This window comes from Schistocerca cancellata, chromosome 1 (genome assembly GCF_023864275.1).
Source record: "Schistocerca cancellata isolate TAMUIC-IGC-003103 chromosome 1, iqSchCanc2.1, whole genome shotgun sequence".
Lineage (NCBI taxonomy): Eukaryota > Metazoa > Arthropoda > Insecta > Orthoptera > Acrididae > Schistocerca > Schistocerca cancellata.
In genome coordinates this window covers 686,780,052-686,804,362 of record NC_064626.1, presented here as the reverse complement: position 1 = coordinate 686,804,362, position 24,311 = coordinate 686,780,052, and the positions used below count along the sequence as shown (strand labels likewise).

The 24,311-nt window shown below is 43.2% G+C and overlaps 1 protein-coding gene across 1 annotated transcript in view; it reads left to right on the top strand.

Moving 5' to 3' along the window:
- The window catches only part of LOC126094660 (atrial natriuretic peptide-converting enzyme-like), a 334,285-nt gene that overhangs the window by 131,486 nt on the left and 178,488 nt on the right, over nucleotides 1–24,311 (top strand). Inside the window, exons 5-6 of the mRNA XM_049909208.1 lie at nucleotides 20,860–20,969; nucleotides 23,045–23,177. Of these exons, the coding sequence (XP_049765165.1) occupies nucleotides 20,860–20,969; nucleotides 23,045–23,177 (243 nt within the window). The remainder of the gene's footprint in view (nucleotides 1–20,859; nucleotides 20,970–23,044; nucleotides 23,178–24,311) is intronic.

Sequence of the window (24,311 nt, the reverse complement as noted above, 5' to 3'; positions counted from 1 at the left end):
TGAGGAGGTATTGAATAGGATTGGGGAGAAGAGAAGTTTGTGGCACAACTTGACTAGAAGAAGGGATCGGTTGGTAGGACATGTTTTGAGGCATCAAGGGATCACAAATTTAGCATTGGAGGGCAGTGTGGAGGGTAAAAATCGTAGAGGGAGACCAAGAGATGAATACACTAAGCAGATTCAGAAGGATGTAGGTTGCAGTAGATACTGGGAGATGAAGAAGCTTGCACAGGATAGAGTAGCATGGAGAGCTGCATCAAACCAGTCTCAGGACTGAAGACCACAACAACAACAACAACACATATTGTAATCCTACATTTAAAAGCGATAGTTTTCTCCGAACTGTACGTAACTTGCCACATACAAAACAGCTTTTCATATTAAGTATTACAACGGAATAGACGAGAGCAACTATGGAGAAACCGAGCAATTAAAATTTCTGCTGTATTCTTACGGTTTGCTATACAGAGTTGTCAAGCTCCACCCAATAATACCGGTTAGTGACTTTGAGCACAGAATTTGTGGAGAAAATTAGTTTTCTCTGTCGGTGTGAGGCCTGGTAGGAAAGCGCTTGTGGAAGAGAGGAGGAACTGACCAGCAGTGAAGTAACACACTGGACATATTAACGACGACAACAGTCACGTATATCAGCACATTCATAATCATTCAGTACCAACTCATACTAATTCAAAATTTACACACAACGGATGGCTCATTAAAGAAGATCGAGCGTCATCTCTTGACTACTATTGGCACGGTTACTCAGCAGCAGTGCTAATGTTGGAGGATGACACTAATAAAAGATAAGATCTGGGATTAACGACCTTCACTTATGTGAAATTTATCGTTTACAGGGCTGTTGTTAGTGTCCTACATTTCCGGTTACTACCATTGCTTCACGTATAGTCGAATGCATGAAGGAAGGAAAAAGAGTGTGACTCTGAATGTACTCACTCTCCGGCCACATATGAGACCTTACTTGTTTTATGAGTACTCTGCCTTAAAAATTGGAGTCAGTACGAATTTTATGCGTGATTTCACAAACCTATTTAGCAAATTTTTTGTAGTGAGTAGTGTTTAGTAAGTATCTCTAATCTTGACAAATGACAAATACTACATAAGCAACCGAAAGAAAAGGCTTGCAGAATAAATGCTTTCTGCGAGAGTGAAGTAAACGTCGTCCTGTTATAGATGTCACCCGGTAAGATGCACTAGGGCGTAAATTACTTGTACAAGACGCAGCTGCACCTAATGACAACCAGTATGTCAACAACTAGGCACCTTTGTAGAGCCCTTCTTTGTGACACTAACTTTAATTATTAGCACTGTCGGTTAGGGAAGAATAACTTCCAGCTTAGATACCGGTGACAAACTATGATTCTACTGGACGGAAAGACACAGTGTAGATCCACCAAATAGAGACCAAATAGAGACCATTCTTAGCTGGGCTTGTGGAAGATACCAATCACACAAGCGCCGGAAGCAAAACCTAAATCACGAACGATTGACGGTGATTTGGATCCCTCTTCTCTCAGAAAGGACTAGTATTATAAACGAAAAATGTCATATTGTGAAAGCGCTGTGACTCTCCCTGTGAACGATTTCAGTCTCTTTACCACAATAAAGTCATTTGCAATGGTGGTCTAAGAGTAAGAACATTTTACATCATTGCATTAGTATTGCATTGCATTAGCTTCACCTCTTGTTCCCAAAATTCGAAATTTCCGATTGAAATGACATCTCCAATTCTTACTACGGCACCACATTTCTGAAACGGAGGTTTTAAGGACAGCGGAGATTCATAGTTTAAACTTCCCACTTCCAAATATAAAATTTCAAATAGCGGTAGCGACGTTGTCATTGATATGAAGTCAGCTGGCCGAAGGGCCGTTGCTATCTTCGTAGCTGCCTCGCCGCAAAGGAATTCCATTATTTACGAATTTCCTCGCGTGTTAAGAAATTTCTGCGCCGTATATCACGAATCATGAGCCGCGAACACGAAAGACTTATTTCTTCAATATTTTCCACTTTAGGCACGCTACTAGAAACAAAGGATCAGGTAGCTTTGAAAGAATCTTCATTGTTACATATAAAATCGTTTGCGTCCATCCTTAAATCGAAATAAATTATCGAGTAGACTTATGAGTTGACTACCTTTCAAGACGCTAAAAACTACACTCAGGCATGCCATTGTACCTGCCCAACGGTCGTTAATTCATTACGCCGACATGATCCGGGTCTTATGTACCTCCCTGTCTCTCGAACTAGCGCACTTCGTGTTACCATAAACTATACTAGCACGTCAGTTTTGTCATACTTATAAATAAACAATTTTATACAATTCAGTCCTCATTCAAAAATGACAATTAAACACGTACTACCTACAACTGTAACGTCGACAGCACAGTTACGCAACCTTCCACTCATTCTTAGATTCCGGCACAATTTCATTGCATGACACGGGCTACTTTGGGTATTAAGCCTTCTGAGTTGTTTGTTTCGGCACGACACGACTTTCTCTCCTCACAGAGTCGTACTTGCACCCTATGTCTTCGATTATTTCCTGGATGTACAGTATTTCAATCTCTGGCTTCCCCCAGTTTTTTGCATCTACAGCTTCCTCGAGGTCCAATCAAAACTATCCCTGATGTCTTAACACATGTCTTATCATCCCGCCCTTTCTTCTACACAGTATTTTACACATATTTCTTTCGTCACAGATTATGCGGTGGACCTCCACGTTTCTTATCGGCCCACTTAAATTTCATCATCCTTCTGTAACACCACTTCCCGAAGACTTGGATTCTCTTCTTTTACGCCGTTACCACAATCCATGGTTAATCACCATGCATTTCTGTGCTCCAGACGTACATTCTCAAATACGTCTTTTTCAAATTAATGCTTACGTTTGACACTAGCAGTAGATTTCCTTCACTTTGTACGGTACGTAGTACACAGTTTCGATGTTAAGTTTATCGCTTGTCTCCTTTCTGCGACTCATAATTAATTCCGCCTTTCTTTAGTTTGCTCTCGGTCGATATTCAGTGATCACTAGACTCTTCGTTCCATTCAACAGGTCCAGTAATTTTTCACCCCTTCATTGATGCTGCCAGTCAGCTAATCCTATTATTGATACATTCTCACCCTGTCTTTTAATCCCACACCTGAACTTTTGTTTCCGTCATTACGTATTCAGTATACAATTTGAACAGTAGAGGAGAAACGCTGCACGCTAACACCCTTATAACCAGAGTGCTTCGTCCTCCATCTTTCATTCTTATTTTTCCTTCATGCTTCTTGTACATATTGCATCTTTCTCTATACCTTATACCTATTTTCGGTTAACCTCAAACATCGTGCATCTTCTATGTTGTCGAACGCTTTTTCCACGTCGATGTATCCTATGAATATCTCAAAGCGCAACGTCAAAACCACCTCTCTCGTGCCTTTACCTTTCCTAAAGCCAAACCAATCGTCATCTGAGAAATCCTCAATCCCCTTTCCATTCATCTACAGATTATTCCTTACAGGAAAGCTAAAGCGAAATTATATCAGAAAAAACGTACAGAAATCGAACAGGATGGACACATTCAGCATATCGGACAGAAAAAAATGTTTTAAGGAGAAGTAAGGGTATGAACATTAAAAGTGAAACGACTATTTCACTGTTAAATGCACAGGACAGACCGGATAGGTGGAAATAGTACATCAAGGTGCTCTGAGAAGGGTATGAAATATCTGCTGATGTGATAGAAGAAGTAGTAGTATCTATTTGGAAGACATAAAAGATCCAGTGTTAGAATAGAATTCTGACACGGCTTTCGAAGTCTTGCAAATTAACGAGGAAGAAGGCACAGATATCATTCCTTCCGCCTTTTAAAACACTTGGGGAGGAAAGTAGGAACTAAAGGATTCACCAAATTATAATGTAGACTATATGAGACTAGAGTTGTGAAGTGTCTGTCAAGCAGTTTCCATGTCTCTAAGATACTACAGATCTGATCCCTGGTGAACTACTGGGGAGAAAGCTCCCGATAAGCTCTTGCAAATTTGTGAGAAACAGTGTCGTGCAATGGATAACGTGTTATTAAAAATGGTTCAAATGGCTCTAAGCACTATGGGACATCTCAGGTCACCAGTCCGCTAGACTTATAACTACTTACACCTAACTAACCTAAGGACATCACACATATCCATGGCCGAGGCAGTATTCGAACCTGCGACCGTAGCAGCCGCGTGCTTCCGAACTGAAGCGCCTAGAACCGATCGGCTACATCGGACGGCTATTATTAAAAGAAAATCACTAGGGGTGCCTCAGCTGAGCATGAAATTGTGGGTAGCACATCGCACACGGATTCATCAAACTGCAAAATCAAACTGGTGGTGATTGTAAGAATTTGGTTCACTGCCACAAGACATTAAACAAAATTATTTACCCATTAAAACAATCATATAAACATTTAATAAACAGGCATGGGATTGCAAATATGAAATATGACTATGGCGCAGGTTGGTGGACACATGAAAGCATAATATGAAACTATATATTAGATAAAACCAATGACTGCAGAAATGCTTAGTGATTTAAAGAAAGAGCTCCAGGAATGAAGAGTGAAATCAGTACCTTCGCCATAGCGCGTGATGGGTGCTGTTATATGGCTGTCAAATCTTCGCAATGAAACGCTGATGGAAATTAACTAGCCCTGCGTCCTTCTTGCGCCGGTGGTTGCGTTGGTAGTACATGACTACCACCGTTGAACAGAGTGAATGCGAAAGACAGCTGCAGCCGCAGCTGGAAACTCTGATCCAGCTTGGCCATTGTACTTTTCTCTAATTCAGAGACATCACTGTCTACAAATATCTTCTATGGCTGCCTACGGTGAAGTGTGTTCTCGACAGCGTACCAGAAGCAAGTGTTCTCTTCGATGTGACTGCCGCAAGTGTCCTCTGATTTTTCTCTATGAAACTTAGCTGGTTATGGCAGCGTCACAATCTCACTGGCCAATTGTAGCAGACCTTGATGGTTCTGACCAATAATAATGTTGTAAATAGTTGGCAAGTAAGTATGGCGTAGGAAAGAAGGTAGAAAATTTCTACTACTACATGACAGCTTTCCAGTCATGGCCAACCAAAAGCCATTTGCCTATGCAAACATAGTAAATCACCCTTTCTATGGAAATAATTATTGTGAGCCAATTGCAGAACCCATTATTAGGATTTGAATCTTCTGGTATGTCATGGCAGCATCCAAACGCTGGCCCCACAGTCTGACGCCCTGCGTCTTCACTTGGCCTTCATATCTTATCTAGTTGAAAAGGATACCTTTTAGTGCCTCATACAACGCAATTTTTACGGGATTCAGTCCTGCCTCTCCTACGCCCCGGTAATGTGACATGGGAAACTATCATTTCCCTGTTCTATACCTACCGAGAGATGGCTTCCAGAACCAAACAACTTTACGACACTCTGGTTCTTGACTTCGCGTCGTGAGCCAGTTAAAGAAAGCCCCCAAGGCTGTAGAAATAACAAGTCTCCCTGAGAGTGTTAAGAGGAAAAGAGAAGAAGAAGTAATTAGCAGTGCAGTCATTGGCAGTACTGAATACTATCTGCAGTTTTCATGCACCGTCAAAGAATTGGCTGTACCGACGCTTGTGAACTCCATATTACACTATAAAAATAGATTACAAACTGGCAAGTAGCAGTCATGCCAACAGAATTTCGAAAGAATATCACCCGCGATCCAGAACATAACAAGGGCAAGTAATTACGAGAACTATAACACAATCAGCTCAACAGGTGATGGAACCAGGGTTTTGACAAGAATGACAGAGGTGCTCGTTCAGAAAACTTTGGAACAAGCGAACATGGTGATTTTGTAAGCTGTCGTCACCCGGCCGTTTGTGCTTTGAGAGCGGAGCGGTGCCGACCGATTGACTGCGAGTCGCGCCGCTAAGTGGACGCGCCCGCGGTGCCTGTGGCAGGGGCCGCCTATACTAGCCCGGCCACCGCAGCCGCATTCCTGGCTGCCGCTCGGCGCCCCGGGCCGGGCCGAGGCGACGTTGCCACCGTTTCTGCCCGCCCTGTGCCACAGCACGCCACAACTTGCCCTCCGCCTTGCCACCAACTGCCACTGTGGCGACAGAGCTCGGGCTTAAACGTATTAACAATAATGCTGATACAACCTTTAAAGTATATTCACCTCAAGAAGAGAGTCTCCACTTACTACATCACATAGGGCTTGAAGAGTACAAAAGATTAAATTTAAAAGCGGATAACATGAACCAAGAATGGAATAGTGTAAAGAAATCACTAATTAAAGCCGTAACAGAAGCATTTTGTACAAGAAGGGAAATATTTTTCGAAAAATGCCTGCAATATTCTGATAATGAAATACATAGAATAATTGAAGATAAGAAATAAGCCTATTTAAAAACATTAATTACGAGAGATAACAAAGATATGAGACTAGATTATAACAGAAAATCAGCTCTAGTGAGAACAAAAGTCAGGCAAGCTTAAAAACACAGTTGGGATAAATATGTTACAGTTGCTGAACATGATGCAAGAGGAAAAAAAGACAAATCATATGAAGTAATAAAATTTCTAAACAAAGAAGATAATGAAAATCTATAAATTAAAACATTATCTTAAAATAGTTGGTTATAATACTACAAAACGTTGTGGCTGGATGTGCAAGATGCACAGATGGTTCAGGACGAAGCAGATAGGAGTGTACAGTTAATAATGTCGGAAGTATTACGGGGTGGAATAACGTCTAGCAAAAATAGGAAGCCTTCAAGATGTCATAAAATCAATACAGAACTGATTAAATATACACTAAATACTGCAAAAATAAGAATAATCGATTTTACGAATATGTGCTTGCAAGGAGGTTACATACCTAAAGAGTGAAATATAGTTCAGATTTCAGATATGCCCAATTTATCAGAGAGGAAATGTACGTGAATGTTATAAATACAGAGTTATTAACCTTCTAAATACATTCCATAAATTCTATGCTGTAGTTTTAACAGAACGACTGTCGCCAATCGCTGAAACTTTATCATCAGATACCCAACATGGTCTTCACAAGGTTACATAATTTTCAGACAATATATTCACTATGACACAACTAAAACTGACACTATTAACAGCTATTTCTCTTTTACTGTTACTAACGCGGCGTTTCTGCTGACTATTTTAATTATTTTTACTATAAATTATTTTAATAGCTACTAAGTTCTTACTCTGACGTTTTTTATGTTCATTTCTTTCTGCTTTTTTTTTTTGTTTTTGTTTTTTTTTAGGTTGGGAATGTCCTTAGCCCCCAATACGTTTTATCATAGACGCTCACATATTCGTAAGTCAGAAGTTTTAAATATGTGGATATAAATGTAGTTCGATACAGAAAAAGTCAGTAAAGGTCTGAAAACAGGATGTCTGTTTCAGATGTACAAATTGCTTTGTGCGATCTTTGTACATATAGGGTACACATATAGAGAGTTTCAGTAAGCTGCTTCAAGAATAATAAGTCATGAGATTATTATTTAGATACAGAGACGTTACTCTTGCTTTGGAGTTAGGAACATAGTTTATTTGCTTATTTGCCACAGATTTTCAGCAACGAGTTTTGAGTTTTTTGAATAGAACCTTATATTTACCGTCCACGTACTTTATGTATTTGAACCAATTGTGTACCAATCAGTTTAAATTAAATTTCTTTCAGTTTTGGATAGGTGCTTTCAATGTTTTAGGTGCAGCTGCAACATACTGCACATAAAGTTGCAACAAGCTTCCACGAAGCGATGGAAGTCATCTGGAGCTGTAGGTACGGTACCATGAACACGATTCTATAGATATTCCTAAAAAAAAAAGAAATCTACTGGTGTTAAATGGAATGATCGTGCGGGCCACTCCTGAGGATCTTTCAGGAAATATGCTGTTCAGTTCTTGAACGACATAGCGCACATAACGCACTGAGTGACTATCGTGCTGCATTGACTTACGGCCTCTACTGTCAAGACTGTCAACGATGAAAGATCAATACATATCAACCGTCAGAGAATCTACAAAGTAGTGTGAAATGATGATTTTATCTCAAAGGACTCCACACCTCACATTAATGAACCACCATCTATAATAATCCACATGATGTACGCAACCTGGATTTTCTGTGGCCCAGTAATGCATATTATAACCTCTCATTACATCGTAATTTGTGATCGTTGATTTATCAGAGAACGTAACACATTTTTAAGGGGTCCACAGTGAAATTATTCACGGTCGATCAACAAAGAGTAACTGTACTATTGAAATCGTTTCGATGCAGCTTCTGGGTCAGTGAAAAGTGGTACTAGGCGCCATGTTCACGACACAGACGTAGGGGTGATAGCAGTTACTGCAGAAACTTGTAGTAACCTGACATGCTGAACACGTTTTATTGAAGTTAAAACAAACACTTATACAGCCTTTCTTCTTCCTGGCTAGGGCCATTACCGCAGCACTTATCAAACTACTTGTTTCTGGAAGCTGTTATTCAGCACAATAGAATGTTGAGGGTGACTGAGTTCTCCGACCAGGATATCTCATCGCGTAAGCTATGGGCGTTTCATTGGCACCGGGTCGGCATTCAGCGAGGATCAGCAACGTAAATGTACTCGTTGGATCTCTGTGTCATGTTCATTCCTCACATCTATAACTACATCTACATCTACGTCCAAATGATTACTCTGTAATTCACAATCAAGCACCCGGCAGAGGGTTCATCGAATTACCCTCAAGCTATTTCTCCACCGTTTCACTCACACTAACTTCCCCCGGAAAAAGTACACTCTAATATTTTTTTATTTCATTATGAGGACCATTTCCCCCTACGTAGGTGGGCGCCAACAAAATATTTTCGCATTCGGAGGAGGAAGTTCATGACAAGATTCTGCTGCAACGAAAATGTCTTTCAATGATTGCCCCCCCAATTCGCGTATCAAATTGCTGCACTCTTTCCTCTATTTCACGATAATACAAAATGGTCTCCCTTTCTTTGAACATTTTTGATGTCCTCCGTTAGTCCTGTCTGATGCAGACAATACGAACTCATATCGATACAGTCCCCGACGTGGCTAGCCTGCATCAGCTATGCAACAGCACCATTTAGTAGCTACTGCAGCATCGGTTATTCTTCATCTCTTACGACCCTTGTTAACACAGACTGTGGAACGAATATCACACTAGACTAATATGTAATGGTTCTTTCAGATGAGCACTTATGATCCCCCTTTTTAATAGAAAAAAACTTTACACGAAAAACAAAACGACGCTTTCCATCAACACCGGGCGTCACGAGAAAAACATGACGAACAGTAGAACGGACTCCACCTACACGATGCAAAAGCTAAACTCAAATAGCTAGTGAAACTGTCTTTCCTTCGATAATCCTAAACAAATACAATCAGCGGTGAGGATTGGAATCTGTATTTTCGTTCAGTGTTTACATACTAGCAACGAGAATGACAGAAGCAAATATTCTGAAGCGTTGTTATCTTATCCAAGTCTCTCTGTATGTGTTACGGTTTCATAAGAAAAAATATGACTTTTACACCAAGAACTAAGCTGTTGTTGCCAAATGTCTACTCTGCGTAATCCAACAGTGTTTCTGAATGTGACGCAGAAGTTGTGTAGTAAAGTCAAGTCAGACAGATAAGACAGCTGCAGAGCTCATCTCAAAAAATGGTTCAAATGGCTCTGAGCACTATGGGACTTAACATCTTAGGTCATCAGTCCCCTAGAACTTAGAACTACTTAAACCTAACTAACCTAAGGACATCACACAACACCCAGCCATCACGAGGCAGAGAAAATCCCTGACCCTGCCGGGAATCGAACCCGGGAACCCGGGCGTGGGAAGCGAGAACGCTACCGCACGACCACGAGAAGCGGGCAGCTCATCTCACTGAGGTGTCTGCACGCCGTGGCTGCATTTGGGCTAGTAGTGCGCGTGCTGCAGGGCTCAGTGGAAGAAACCTGGAGTTTTACAGCTGATAATTGATTCGCGAAAAATATGAGGCCGGACAGCAGCGACAACGCAAGTTCCACAGTAACGTCAAACTTGCGAGAACGCAACAACATTCGATTCTTGTTCGACAATTCCATCACAGCAATGGAAATTAAAATAAATATGATCACCGATATCTGTATTAATATTTATGGAAGCGAATAAAAAAGTCAGTGTCTAAAGCAATGATTTAGTTTTCTCCCGAGCTTCAGTGTTACGTATATTCCCTGTCGGTGCAAAAGTTGACATACAGATCGGGATGAGCCCGTCCACTATGTCTGAAAACCTGCGTGCGGTGCTAGAATTCACAATATCGAATCTGCGTTTCGATTGGAGGAACATGTTCCAAACATGTCCTGTAATAAATTCTCACTGGAAGCTTAAAACGTGTGAATGTGGAAAACGACTTAAGTGTTACTGCAAAGAGTAAGCTTGTAAAAAATGAAAACATTTATACGACGTAGGAAGACAGTGAAAACAGCTTCGAATCAGTCGATAGGTAGACACCTTTGAAAAATGTTAGTGAAATAACAATCATGCAAAACCAATATAGCCCTTAATGTTACACTTGGTGGTTTCCATAGTTAATATCTTCCCACGTTTCATCGGTATCATTATAGTACTCTCATTTAGTAGACACTGTCTACCAATTACTGCACTTCTCAGCATTTCTTCTGATCAGATATAAAATAATATGCAAAAAACCAGTAACAATTATTATAGAGCACAGTCATTCCGCAAGCGTCTTTGTTTGTATAACTTTACGTATGTATATCTGTGTGGGGTAGACAAACGTGGTTTGCCATATGTTCTGGAAAAGGTAACTTCAACATTTTGTAACATCTAAAGTACCTTGCTTGGAGAACTTAAACATCTGATGAATATTAATGCAGAATCTTAGATAAAGTACTGTGTTCAGTAATTTTTAATTGCTAGGATGCCTCTAGATGTGGAAGAATCGTTGGGTATATATCTGTGTGTGAATATTAATGTGTACGAAAAGGAGAAATCGTTACTTGTACACAGGGTGTCTGCAGATTTTTTCGCTGTGCCGTCAGAGAAAATTCCCATAGAGGCAGACCACTTTCACATTTGTAAATGATTTTAGCTTAGCAACATTTACAGTGAAATGTTTGATTCGAACAATAAATTTTGGATGAAAGCGTTTTCATTGTAAGTCTGTTGAATATTCTTGTTGACAAGTATACGGCAAGTACATCTGTAAGCCCGTAATGTTCGTGTTGTTGGGGTAAGCCACAAAGATGTAATGCTTGAGAATTGCGCTAAATTAATATAGTTTAGTCAAAGGTAATGAAGAACTTATAAGATGTATATCGTATATTCTGCAGAAGTATTTAGATCAATGGTGAGCACTTCACGACCAGCTCTTTAAATGAAATCTTCGTCTTAGTGCAATTTGTTCTATCAAAACATCTGTTGTGTTTTATTTCGGTGCCCTTTCCCATGTCCTACGGGTTGTATATACAGTATTCTAAATGGAATATTGCCGACCGGAGTGGCCGGGCGGTTCTAGGCGCTACAGTCTGAAACCGCGCGACCGCTACTATCGCAGGTTCGAATCCTGCCTCGGGCATGGATGTGTGTGATGTCCTTAAGTTAGTTAGGTTTAAGTAGTTCTAGGTTCTAGGGGATTTATGACCTCAGACGTTAAGTCCCAGTGCTCAGAGCCATTTGAACCATTTTTTTAAATGGAATATTAAATAGTATATTACAGCAGAAGGTAAACTCATCAATAAAAATTTTTAACAAGTGTTAGTATTTTCAGTCAAACAGATTGTGTCGTCTGTAGTTTGAAATTCTTCAAGCGTAATTGTCACTAAAGTCACATTCTGAATGATCGAGTGTGCGTAGTTTAATTATAACTAAACTTCAGTTTTAAGTATGCGAGTCTCGGCAGGGGGTAAACAATTCGAATCAAGCGTAGTGAATCATAGTAAAGCAAAATGATTTATGGCCTACGGGCTTCCCTTTACTTATAAATCACAGCCATCTATTGAGGGCGACAGTCGGGATTATAAAGCAGGAAAACCATCTCTTGTAAAAGAAATTTACAAGCGGTGCAGTTTTAATTAGTTATTTCTTTGGCCCGCTACTTGCTCATACCTCCCTCTCCTTTGAGCAGTTAAATCACCTGGCATTAAATCACCTGGTATAAAATCCGAGAAAACATTAATCAAGTGAAGAGACTTGGAAGGTAACTACCCAGACCGAATGGGGAATATTATTAATGCGGAAGATATCTATATTCCATTTGCGTCTGAAAGCAAAGACTCGGAAGGTAGCCTTCCTAGAAGTCTCTTTTTCCTTTCAACCGAGATGACGGAGGCAGAGTTCGCCTTCCTGCAAACGTCGAAGGATTGCCGATAACGGAAGAAACGTCTGGGGAAACAGTTGCAAACGGAGGAGGAGGGCGAGTTGGCTCTGGCGCTAAGTCTGGAAATTACGCGAGGCGTCCCGTGAGTGGTGGAGGGGAGTGGCGGGAGGGGGGGGGGGGGGGTAGACGCAGCGCGGCCACTCGGAAGGTGGCGCTCCGGAAACAAGTGACTGCCGTTTACATTGGCACTTAGCGGCGCGCGCCATTCAAATCTCGCAGCGCCAGCCCGCCGCGCCTCCTTCCCGCTTCCTCCCGCCTCCGCCCCCGCAGCTCGCCGCCGCCGGCTGCCGGCATAACGCCAGAGGCGATGGCGACGCCGGCATTCCTCGCTCCTGCTCCGCTCGGCGGCCAGTTGGCAAATAGTGGGGCGTGTTCCGGAACTCAAACAGCAGCCTGCTGCCGGCTGCCGGGCGGCGCCATAATGAGAGCCGGCCCAGCGCCCCAACCCCACCCCCACCGCTGCCCCCACCCCCGCAGGCCGCCCACCACGCCCAGTCCCAGCCCTTTGAGGACGGCAGCCGCTCGCTGGCAGGTGGCCCACCCCGAGACGTCCACACTGGGCGGGCGCTACCCAGAAAGCGTAATCTCACTGCTACAGCTGAACTGCGCATGATCCACCGTACACTTCTTGTTTACGACGAAGGGTACAAACTCTGTACCACAGCCATTTTCTTAATCCGTTAATAAATTCGCACATGTTTGCTTCGCCTTTATGACAGACTGAATTCGGCTACGGACACTTGTTGTGGATGAATGGCAGACCATTCGTTGCTCAGGAGCCGAAACCGGAGAAGGTAGTAATGTTGAACGCTGGGGTCTCGAGCGAAGTCGGCGTTCTAACTCATTTCATAGGTGTTCCATTGGGTGCAGATCTGAACTCTGCACAGGACAGTCCTTTGAGGAATATTATTGTCGCCGGCCAGTGTGGCCGAGCTGTACTAGGCGTTTCAGTCTGAAACCACGCGACCGCAACGGTCATTTACCTCTGACCCAATACTGCAACTTTTTGTTATACTGTACTCTGCAATAAACCAGCGGAGACCGTAAACAAAGTAATAAATCTTACCTTAATGTATAACCTAATTGTGTATCACAATGAGAAAAATACTGCCTGCAAGGCTCAAAACTCGAACCTTGAGCGACGTAGGCCCGGAGCCACATCGACGTAAATATTTGAATTTGGTTGGGGTAATCAGGTGCGACAGACCTATAGGCTCAGCCGCTGCACGTGCGTCATCTGGTGACATCACATGTTCAACATTTTTTTTCCTCCACTTTTGAGGTATTTCCGGTTCTAGGCGCTACATTCTGGAACCGCGCGACCGCTACGGTCGCAGGTTCGAATCCTGCCTCGGGCATGGATGTGAGTGATGTCCTTAGGTTGGTTAGGTTTAAGTAGTTCTAAGTTCTAGGGGACTGATGACCTCAGATGTTAAGTCCCATAGTGCTCAGAGCCTTTTGAACCGATATTATTGTCGACAGATAAGTGCCTTAAACATGCTGCTTCATGATAGGTGCACTGTCATGCAGATAGAAACAATCACCGTCTGCAAACAACCTCTCAGCCCGCCTCGGTACCTGCGGAGTCAGCGTGACAGATAGCTTTAGCGAAGGAACCTGCGTTCGATTCTCATCCGAGTCGGAGATTTTTTCCACTAGGGGACTGGGTGTTGTGTTGACCTTACATGCACATCGTCGTTACTGACAAGAAAATTGCCTCAAACACAAAGTCGCATCGTCTTTCCACTATTGAGATGGCTATATGGGCGTCAACCGCAAGCCAATAAAAGGTCAAATTGTTTCTCTAGTCTATGCAATACACAATGCTGTGAAGTATGTTCATAACCTTCCACATGTTTTCTTAAGCGCATTAAGGGAGTCCAAACAACAACATCGATAAACACTCCCAAATCGTAAGACCGCCTGCTCTGTACCTCGCTGTCGGCGCTAGACTTGATCACAAATAAATTTTTCCGGGCTTTCGTCAAACCGATACCCTTCCATCGAACTGCCACGAAGTATGGCGTAATCCATCATTCTAAATCAGTTGTTATCAGTCATCTTCTGTCCAGCAATGTCGCTCTTTACACACTTCAGGCGTTGCTTAGCACTGACTACAGAAATGCACGACCTATGATAAGCTGCTCGACCAGTCGATCCTTTTACTTTTAACTCCCAAAGCTTGGCTTTAAGAAATATAAAGGCACCAAAGAGGCAGCTTTAGTGTAACACTTGGTAAAGAACGCAAGAAACCTTCGTAATATTCGTCAAACTACAAAAACAGTCTACAACATAAAGTCCTGCGACATCCTCAGACGAAAAGGTATACGCTATAGGGAAGTACGCATAAGATACGTTACGTACAAGAAACTGTGCCAGTGAAGGACCAAGAGGAAAGCTCTCTGACTGAAACGGGCGTAAAGCAAGGATGCAATCTTTCTCCACTACTGTTGTATGTTAGGTTTGTTGAAGATAGAAAATCCATTACTGCTGCTGACTATAAATTAAACGCAGAGAAACAGGATCTTAAAATAAGAGTTCTTAATTTCCGCGGATTTGTCAGGAAAGTCAAAGAACTGATGTCTCTCCTAGAAAGCGATCACCCCCATCCGAAGTAGAGAGTAAAAATATCTTCCACTATACTAGGAACGCACACTGATCAACCAGAGCATTATGACCACCTACCTAATAGCCCGTATGTCCACCTTCGGCACGAATAAGAATGGTTCAAATGGCTCTGAGCACTATGCGACTTAACTTCTGAGGTCCTCAGTCGCCTAGAACTTAGAACTAATTAAACCTAACTAACCCAAGGACATCACACACATCCATGCCCGAGGCAGGATTCGAACCTGCGACCGTAGCGGTCGCTCGGTTCTAGACTGCAGCGCCTAGAACCGCACGGCCACTCCGGCCGGCTCACGAATAACAGCGGCGACGCGTCGTGGCATGGAACAATGAGGCCTTGGTAGGTCGCTGGAAGGAGTTGGAACCACATCTAGACACACAAGTCACCTGATTCTGGTAAATTACGGATAGCGGGATAAGGAGCTCTGATGCCACGTTTAGTCACATCCCAGTCGTGTTGGATCGGGTTCAAATCTGGCGAGTTTGGGGGAGGGGGGCAGCGCGTCAACTGTAGCTTGCTACTGTGTTCCTGGAACCACTCGATCACACACCTGGCCTTGTGACATGGCGCATTATCTTGCTGAATAATTCCACTGCCGCTGAATAATTCCACATGATAATCATGAAGGGTACACATGATCTGCTTACAGTGTACGATACTCCTTGGCCGACATGATGCCTTACACGAGCTCCACCGGACCCATAGATGCCCACGTGCATGTTCCCCAGAGCATAATGGTCTCTGTCCCGCAGTGCAGATGTCGAGAAGCTGATCGGATTCGTGCCCTCCCATCGGTATCCATACGACCATGCAACGCTCTGCCACTGTGCCAACGTCCAGTGACGATGGAGGCGTTGCCGATGCCGCAGTGTTGACATTGGCACATGCGTGGGTCGTCGGCTGCGGAGGCTCATCGTAGGGTGTGTTCGGTGCACCGTGTGTTCAGACATACTTGTACTCCGCCCAGCGTTAAAATCTAATGTTCCCCGTCTGTCATATTTTCACCAGTCTGCCGGGCCTACGTCGTCCGACATCTGTAGTGAGGGGTTGGCGCCCAACTACACGACTTCTGGACGTGGTTTCACATTGGTTTCGCCACGTGTTGAAGACACTCATCGTAGCACTCCTCGGACACCCGAAAAGTAGTGTAGGTTCCGAAATGCCGAACCTCCGGGCCATCACAGTCTGCCCTCGGTCAAACTCAGATAGGTCGCGCGCCTTCCCCATTCTACAAAATGGTTCAAATGGCTCTGAGCACTATGCGACTTAACTTCTGAGGTCATCAGTCGCCTAGAACTTAGAACTAATTAAACCTAACTAACCTAAGGACATCACACACATCCATGCCCGAGGCAGGATTCGAACCTGCGACCGTAGCGGTCACGCGGTTCCAGACTGAAGCGCCTTTAACCGCACGGCCACACCGGCCGGCTCCCCATTCTACACATGGGCAGCACACTCACTGATACTACACTCACCGTACGTGTGTCTGACTAGCAGTCATTCCTCGCCAGGTGACGCTGCTATTGCCTAGACGGGCTTATATCGACAGTAGGCCTATGGTCATAATGTTCTAGCCGATCAATGTATATCAGAAATATGTATTAGGCTCTACAGGCGAGTCTTCATAGCGACAAACACAAACATTTTAAGGCAGTCACAGTGTGTTGGACGACTCCTGTACAGTACGATATTGTAGTGCCTGTGTTGTTAAGAAGAAAGATGTAATCGTTCCACACATGCATGTAACTTTGAAGGATCAGGCACTGCAGCGACTACAGCCGCTATGAAATATATGAAATGTATTCGCAGTTGCGAAAGATTGCAGTTGAAATTTGTAGCGGACTGGGACTCAAGTGCAGATTTTCCGGTTTACACGAGCAGTCGCCTTAACCTCAATGGCTATCCGTGCACGACAAGGGCCAGACAGAAACTTCCACATCTCGTTGTTCCCGCAACACAACCTGCAATCGTACACAAATTATGTGATTCATGCACAATGGAGGACATTTTAACTGAAGGACTATCTGCTATTGGTGGATAAGTACGATATTGCAGTGTCTGCGTTGTTAAGAAGAACGCTGCATGCATGCATGTATGTCGTCATTCTATTATACAGGGTGATTCAAAAAGAATACCACAACTTTAGGAATTTAAAACTCTGCAACGACAAAAGGCAGAGCTAAGCACTATCTGTCGGCGAATTAAGGGAGCTATAAAGTTTCATTTAGTTGTACATTTGTTCGCTTGAGGCGCTGTTGACTAGGCGTCAGCGTCAGTTGATGCTAAGATGGCGACCGCTCAACAGAAAGCTTTTTGTGTTACTGAGTACGGCAGAAGTGAATCGACAACAGTTGTTCAGCGTGCATTTCGAACGAAGTATGGTGTTAAACCTCCTGATAGGTAGTGTATTAAACGTTGGTATAAACAGTTTACAGAGAATAGGTGTTTGTGCAAAGGGAAAAGTTCTGGACGGCCGAGAACGAGTGATGAAAATGTAGCACGCATCCAGCAAGCATTTGTTCGCAGCCCAGGAAAATCGACTCGCAGAGCTAGCAGAGAGCTGCAAATTCCACAATCAACTGTATGGAGAGTCCTACGAAAAAGGTTAGTTATGAAACCTGAACGTCAACTACTTGAGGCGATGGATCGGCCGCCAGGCAGCCCGTGACAGAGCACTTCATCACTGGCCTCCAAGAAGCCCTGATCTTACCCCCTGCGATTTTTTCTTATGGGGGTATGTTAAGGATATGGTGTTCCGGCCACCTCTCCCAGCCACCATTGATGATTTGAAACGAGAAATACCAGCAGCTATCTAAACTGTTACGCCTGATATGCTGCAGAGAGTGTGGAACGAGTTGGAGTATCGGGTTGATATTGCTCGAGTGTCTGGAGGGGGCCATATTGAACATCTCTGAACTTACTCTGTGTAATGATGTATAACAGAAGGTTATATTATGTTTCTTTCATTAAATACACATTTTTAAAGTTGTGGTATTCTTTTTGAATCACCCTGTACAGCTGGGGCGGTAGTTCGTATTCACAACTGCGAATACACTTCATGTACTTCTGTGCAGACTTGCGTAGTGCTGGTGAGGTGAGGTCACGGGAACAGGCCGTTGATAGCTTAGTCAAACATCATGAAAAGGGAAAACGCTTTATTATCACTCATTTGATTAAACTGGTAGTGTCTCGATAAAGGCGGCTCGTGGCGACGGCGAGTTGACGGCTACCATACAGTTCCTTAGCGCCAAACATTGCTGACTCCAGAATGTCATGCAATGTGCGGCACAGTTAGCGGAACACGACCCCTCGCGGACAGAGGTAGCAGCGCTGAAGACTGACAAGCTGCCTGCAGGGGATGTCAGAGTTCGGTGGTGGAACTCGCAGCAGCGAGTGACGGGGCGTGCTGCCTTGGCTCCCGTTGCCGTACGGAAGGGTAGACGACTGAACTGCACGGGTCTGAACTGCCCGGGCATGAGTCTGGAGAAGGCCATGAGGCAGACCGCTGGTGTTGAAGCACCAAGTCCAAGGGGAAGGACTTGGCACCGCCAGAAGTTGCGGGGGGGATTTACACTCGAACTTGTAACGGCTGCTTGCTGTCCCACGTCGCTCGCTCGTCTGGCGTGGGCCTCTCGTCCCCGTAGGCGTTGCTGCACTGTTGATGCCTGTCCTCAAGTTAATGATTATTTATATCCACTCACGGTCCATTAGTTGTACTAACGTGTAAAACAAATCCGAGGCCGGGGAGAGTGGAAACGGCTTGCGTCTACCTGCAAAAGCGCCGTTTTTCCGCTGCGGTTGCAGGATTGCGGTGCTTGGCCTGGGCCGCCTCGTGCTGTATAAACAGCCCCAATGCTGCAAACGGCGTGCCTGTATATTAACTCCACTCAGATGTCTTCCACTGCTGTGGCTGAATTGAGGTAATGCCCGAAAATAGTGGTGGCGTTATTATTAGATCTCGCGAGTGCCAGATACGTAAGGAGAAATGGATAGGAGTTTAAATATCTTCTGGTAAGACAGCCGAACACAAAAACATTCCAAAATACCCAGGGATTAACTGTAATGCACCTTGTCTTTTAATCAGAACTATCCGTATGTGAGGCTAAACACATCTGACACTGAGACAATATAAAGAAAGTTTTTGAACATTAAGAAAAAATATAAAACATTTTTTAAAATTTTTATAATTTTATATTTGGTTGCTTGAGGCTAAGGTTTCTGCAGGAATAGTGTTGTGTGTAAATTGAAAGGAACAACTGGAGGATATTTGAACTAGCTTTGTGCAACTCTACAGCTTTTTGTACATGTCCTGTATGTTGTGGCTTCTACCATATCGAAGCAGAAGGATTAGCGAACATCTCTCTGCGTAAATTATGTCTCCTAGCTGGAATAATTCCTCCTGAAATTTGAATAGAAGTAATAGCTAGAAAAGGAAAGAGCTGAAGCTCATCCCCTGTTGATAGCCAGCCAGTAAAATGGCTACAGAAGGCGACAAAAAGTTTCCTTCAAATAATTCAGGCACTCACAGCACCATCATGTTAATCTTGAATGCAAAAGTGGCCAGGCTCTTGAAAAGTGAATGATACGTGACAGGATCTAAGTACATAGAAAGGTGAACTGCCTAAAAATCATCTGATCGACTTTTTTAGAATGTCACATGGAGAAAAAGTCGTATTCAGAGATAGGGTATCGGCTAGGAGTCTGTTTTCTGGAATTGGAGCAGAGCAGACTTCAGCCCACTTCTTAGTACACAATCCACTTCAGGCACTGTGCATGCTTTAACAAAAGTTACCATCATAGTCCCTGTGGTTGTGCTCTGTTGTCTAAGATTTGTAATCCTTTATTTTGTTCTTACTTAGGTGGCGTATATTTATGTCTGATATTTTTTCTTCTGACAGTACTATAAACCAGCACTCATTGTGAACGAAATATCACTGCGTATTTCAGAAGCATAAAACTGACAATTTTTTTGTAGAAATCTTGGGTTTGAGTAATTCAACATAAGTTGAACCACATATTTGTTGGAAATAGTCTTATTACGAAATTATGTAAAGGGTGCTAATTAAATCCCAGCAGCTTACCATCACAAGTGTTGCTCAACACCAGGATAACAAGGACTTTCAGGCTGTTCAGAAAGTGGACAAAAGACAAAAAGTTCCTAAGCTGTTTTGGTCATCATCAATCAATTAAAAAAATAATAAAATAAATAAATAGCCATTGACAAACGTCATAATGGCTCACAGATATAATCGTAAATAATAAAAAAGTAATATATCACTGATACCATCAAGCAAACGTATGGTCGGTGGTCTTAACAAAGACTACGTATTTCGAAGGAACTGACTCATATTTAAACCTTCACTGGACACAATATTTGCAAAGTACTAATCGGCTTTTCCTGAACGTCTCATTTATTGGAAAAATCCAGGACGAAGTCCTACCTATTTTAGAAAGAGAGACAACATTTCATCAACGAACAAAAAAAAAAAATCTACTACGCTATTAAAAATTTCGCACTAGCTTTCAGAATCTACCGCCAAAAGCTCAGACGAACTTTAACTTGCGGAATTTTTAATTTCATAAATTTAACAAGTAAAATACTCTGTTGAATAGGAAAACTTAGAGTCTATGGGAGAGACATCTTGGAGTTTAATTTGATGTTCGAACATACATCACAGTCGTATTGATATGCATGCTTAAGATTGCTTTTTAAGTGATGCTGTCACCATGTTCCTGTCACTTGTCTATACTTTACGTATATCCATTGTTTCGGTATGTTTACAGGGATTTGTCTGCCAGTGATAGTCACATTCTGCCACTATCACAAGATCCCGTACAACTACACTATGTTCCCTAACTACATGGGACACTTCACCCAGCGAGACGCACAAACAGTAAGTATTAGCATCTGTTTTAACAATTTCTGTGCCTTAGAAACACAAACTGATTCAGCATAAATAGTGTTCGTGCTTCAAATCAAATATTCGTTAATCTTTACTAAGTTCTTGATGAGTTCATCAAGATTTAAAGTCCAGTATACAAACTAAGCACTTTTAGAAAATTAAATTACAAAAAGAAGAATCGTACAGGTCTGATGCGCATCTTTATTCTCACTTTAGTACGGGCAAACAATTTATTACATGACCGAGACGGTCCTAGGACCACAACTGCTTGTTTGTTAAGTCAATGTTGACTCACAGAGTCTCTCTAAACATAAAGCAAAACTCAGAGTCTAATGTCATTTCACCAGATTAATAATACGCCTTTTGATCGTGACTTTCTGAACTTATTATCAGTACAATCACTATAAATGTAAATCGAAATATTTTTACCCTGTTAAATGAAAGTATCAAACGAATCTCAGCAGCTGATATCTCTCATTTATTCCTGAGCGCAAAAGGACTAAGGGCGACATGGCTGGTGCGATGTGTCTAATTTCCGGCTGGCTTCACATACACATCTTCAGTATATTTTAATCAGGATGAGGCGCACTTGGGAAACACCCAGTCATATACACGAGTGTGCGGAGGACTTGTAGTGAGGAAAAATCCGCGACCAGTGAACAGTCTGGGACGGAGACCAGCCACCGGAAGTGAACGCTCCAGTGGCTGCGGCTGTGCCCGCGTCTCATGAGAGGCCGACTCGAACACAGTTAGAGGCGGCGCGTAGGTCGAGTCACGGCCCTAACAAAGCGTTTCCAGACGCTGATCGGTTTGGTTGGTGACTCATTTCGTATAAGAACTCATTCGTTTCCAGTGGTAAAACCTCTGTCTTGTAGCGTCTGCCACTAGGATTTGAAGAAGATCTGCGCTGCGCTTTCAGTTTTCTGAAAAACTGGTGTAATGAAACACGCTGCTCTTTTTTGAATCTTCTCTATTTTCTCTATCAGTCCTATCTGCTAAAGGTCCGAGATTCGCGAGTAATGCTGGAGACTTGGTCGAGCAAGGCTATTATAAGCAACCACTGTCGTGGCTGGACTACATTTCCTGAAAAGTCTTCGAGTGAATTTCAGACTGGCATTTGCCTTTTCTAGAGTTACATTAGCGTGTTCGTTCCCCTTTAAATGACTCCGTGTGCACGCTGCCATACACGTAACAGATGTGACAGCTAGTACTGAATATTCAGCAGTTGTATAATCATAGAATAACGGGTCTTTTCGCCTATTTATGTGAAGTACTTTACCGGTGTTTATGTTGATGGCCAAATGCAAGGCCCTACACCAAACTTCGATCCTCTGCATTTCGCTACCATCGTCTACGCTGAGATTTCTCAACGTATAATAGTATCATCTGCGACCAGCATAGTGGAGTCTGCAACAACAGTAACTGACTAGTAGCACTTTCTTGGGACCGAGCGACGTGACATAGTGCTTAACACACTGGATTCTCATTCGACACGACGACGACTGAAATCCGTGTCTGGCCATCCAAATTTAGATTTGCTCCAGGCAAATATTCGGGTGATGTCTCCGGATGGACTCGGCCAACTTCCTTCACCATCCTTGAAACATTTCGAGCTTATGTTGCGTCTCTAATGAACTCGATGTTGACGGGACGTTCAACTGCAGTCTTCTTTCCTCCCTTGGGGTATGGAAGAAGTTACTTTCATGTCTGAAGATTTTTCTCCGTTAAGAATGTCATGCTGTTTATTATTTTCTAGAAAGTCCTAAATCAAATCACAACGCCGGTCTGATATTCCGTACGCTCATATTTCGTTCATTAGCTTACAGTCTGGGACAGTATCTAAAGCTTTCCGGAAGTCAATAGAACTATATCAAGCTGGGCACAAGTATTCACAGGCTTCACGGTCACGTGGACCAACGGATTAAGCTAGGTTTCGCACGAGAATAGGCATGCATAGCTTCTAGATTTTGAGGAAAAGAGGGGTTAGACGGTGAGTGCTGTAAGTAGCCCCTGCCTTAGTGTGTTCACTTGCTGCGACGGCAGTGTGGTCATGCTGTGTGCTTCAGGAGCTGGAGGTGTACGACGTGGTGGTGGACGTGCGCTGCTACGAGCTGGCGGCGCTCTTCCTCTGCTCTGTCTTCGTCCCCAAGTGCGGCCCCAACGGCGATCTAGTGCGGCCGTGCCGCGGGCTCTGTAAAGGTGAGTCCACTGCCGTATACAGCCTGGCTGCAATCGAATCCTTCCCTCGCATTCAGTGACACGTTGCTTTAGTGAAATGTGATGGTCGTAACTTAACTGGAATAGTTGTAGGGTCGACGACTGAGATGTGTGCGTGCAGAGTTTGCTGTTTTTAAACCGCCTAAGCAGAATAAATAAAATCAAAAATACCGTACCGCTAGTCTTTGTCTCCTGTCGCTAAAAACAATGGAAATCGCATAATACTGTGCTCTCACCGGCACTGTACTCGTCACTAGCGCTTTACTGTCTGTTTCTTCATTCTGAATGACTGTGCAAGTGCAGGGCGTTACTAAAAGATCATCACGGTTTCAGAAGAATATATTTTCTACTTGATTAAAGACAAAAATTCGTAGTAAATTTTTACTTACGCTTTGGAACTAAAATTTTACGATGGCTCCAGTTGTAGGTCGCTGGTTCACGCCACTGCCGCAGGGGGTCTCCTTGATTCAGGCAGCTCGCTCTTTCATTACACATTGTGCATGGAGTCTAAATGGCTGTATCACAGCAACAGATGGCTTTTCGCGCTCTGCTTTTCAACAGTAACAGTTCAGTTACGACTTTGTGACATAATTTTCGTTCAGTGTACGGCAGTGCTGCTCACTGCACCAATAATGGATCGATGGTAAGGAAGTAAACGGACGTCGCATTGCAACGCTAGCCTTCGCAGTCGCCTGATCTCACGGTATGCGGTATTTTATTGATGAGAGCTGTGAAAGCGTCCACCTGTGTGCTTCCCTTCCAACAGCTTTGGCTGTCCTGTGACGCTGCATAGTAGCGGCAATGAATGCGTTAACTTCGCAAAAGTACGCTACGAGTTTGACTGTCACCTTGCTCAATGTCGTGCGTACAGCAATAGTCACAGTGGACGTTTGTAAAAAGCAGATGAAAGCTATAATCCTAAGCGTAATTGTAAGAAGTACGTCAAAGTTGTATCTGCATACAAGTGAAAGATATATCCTCGTAAAAACGGTTGCTTTTTGAGTCATCAGTCTATTGACTCGTTTGATGCGACCCACCACGAATTCCTCTTCTGTGCCAACCTCTTCATCTCAAAGTAGCACTTGCAATCTGCGCCCTCAATTATTTGCTTGATAT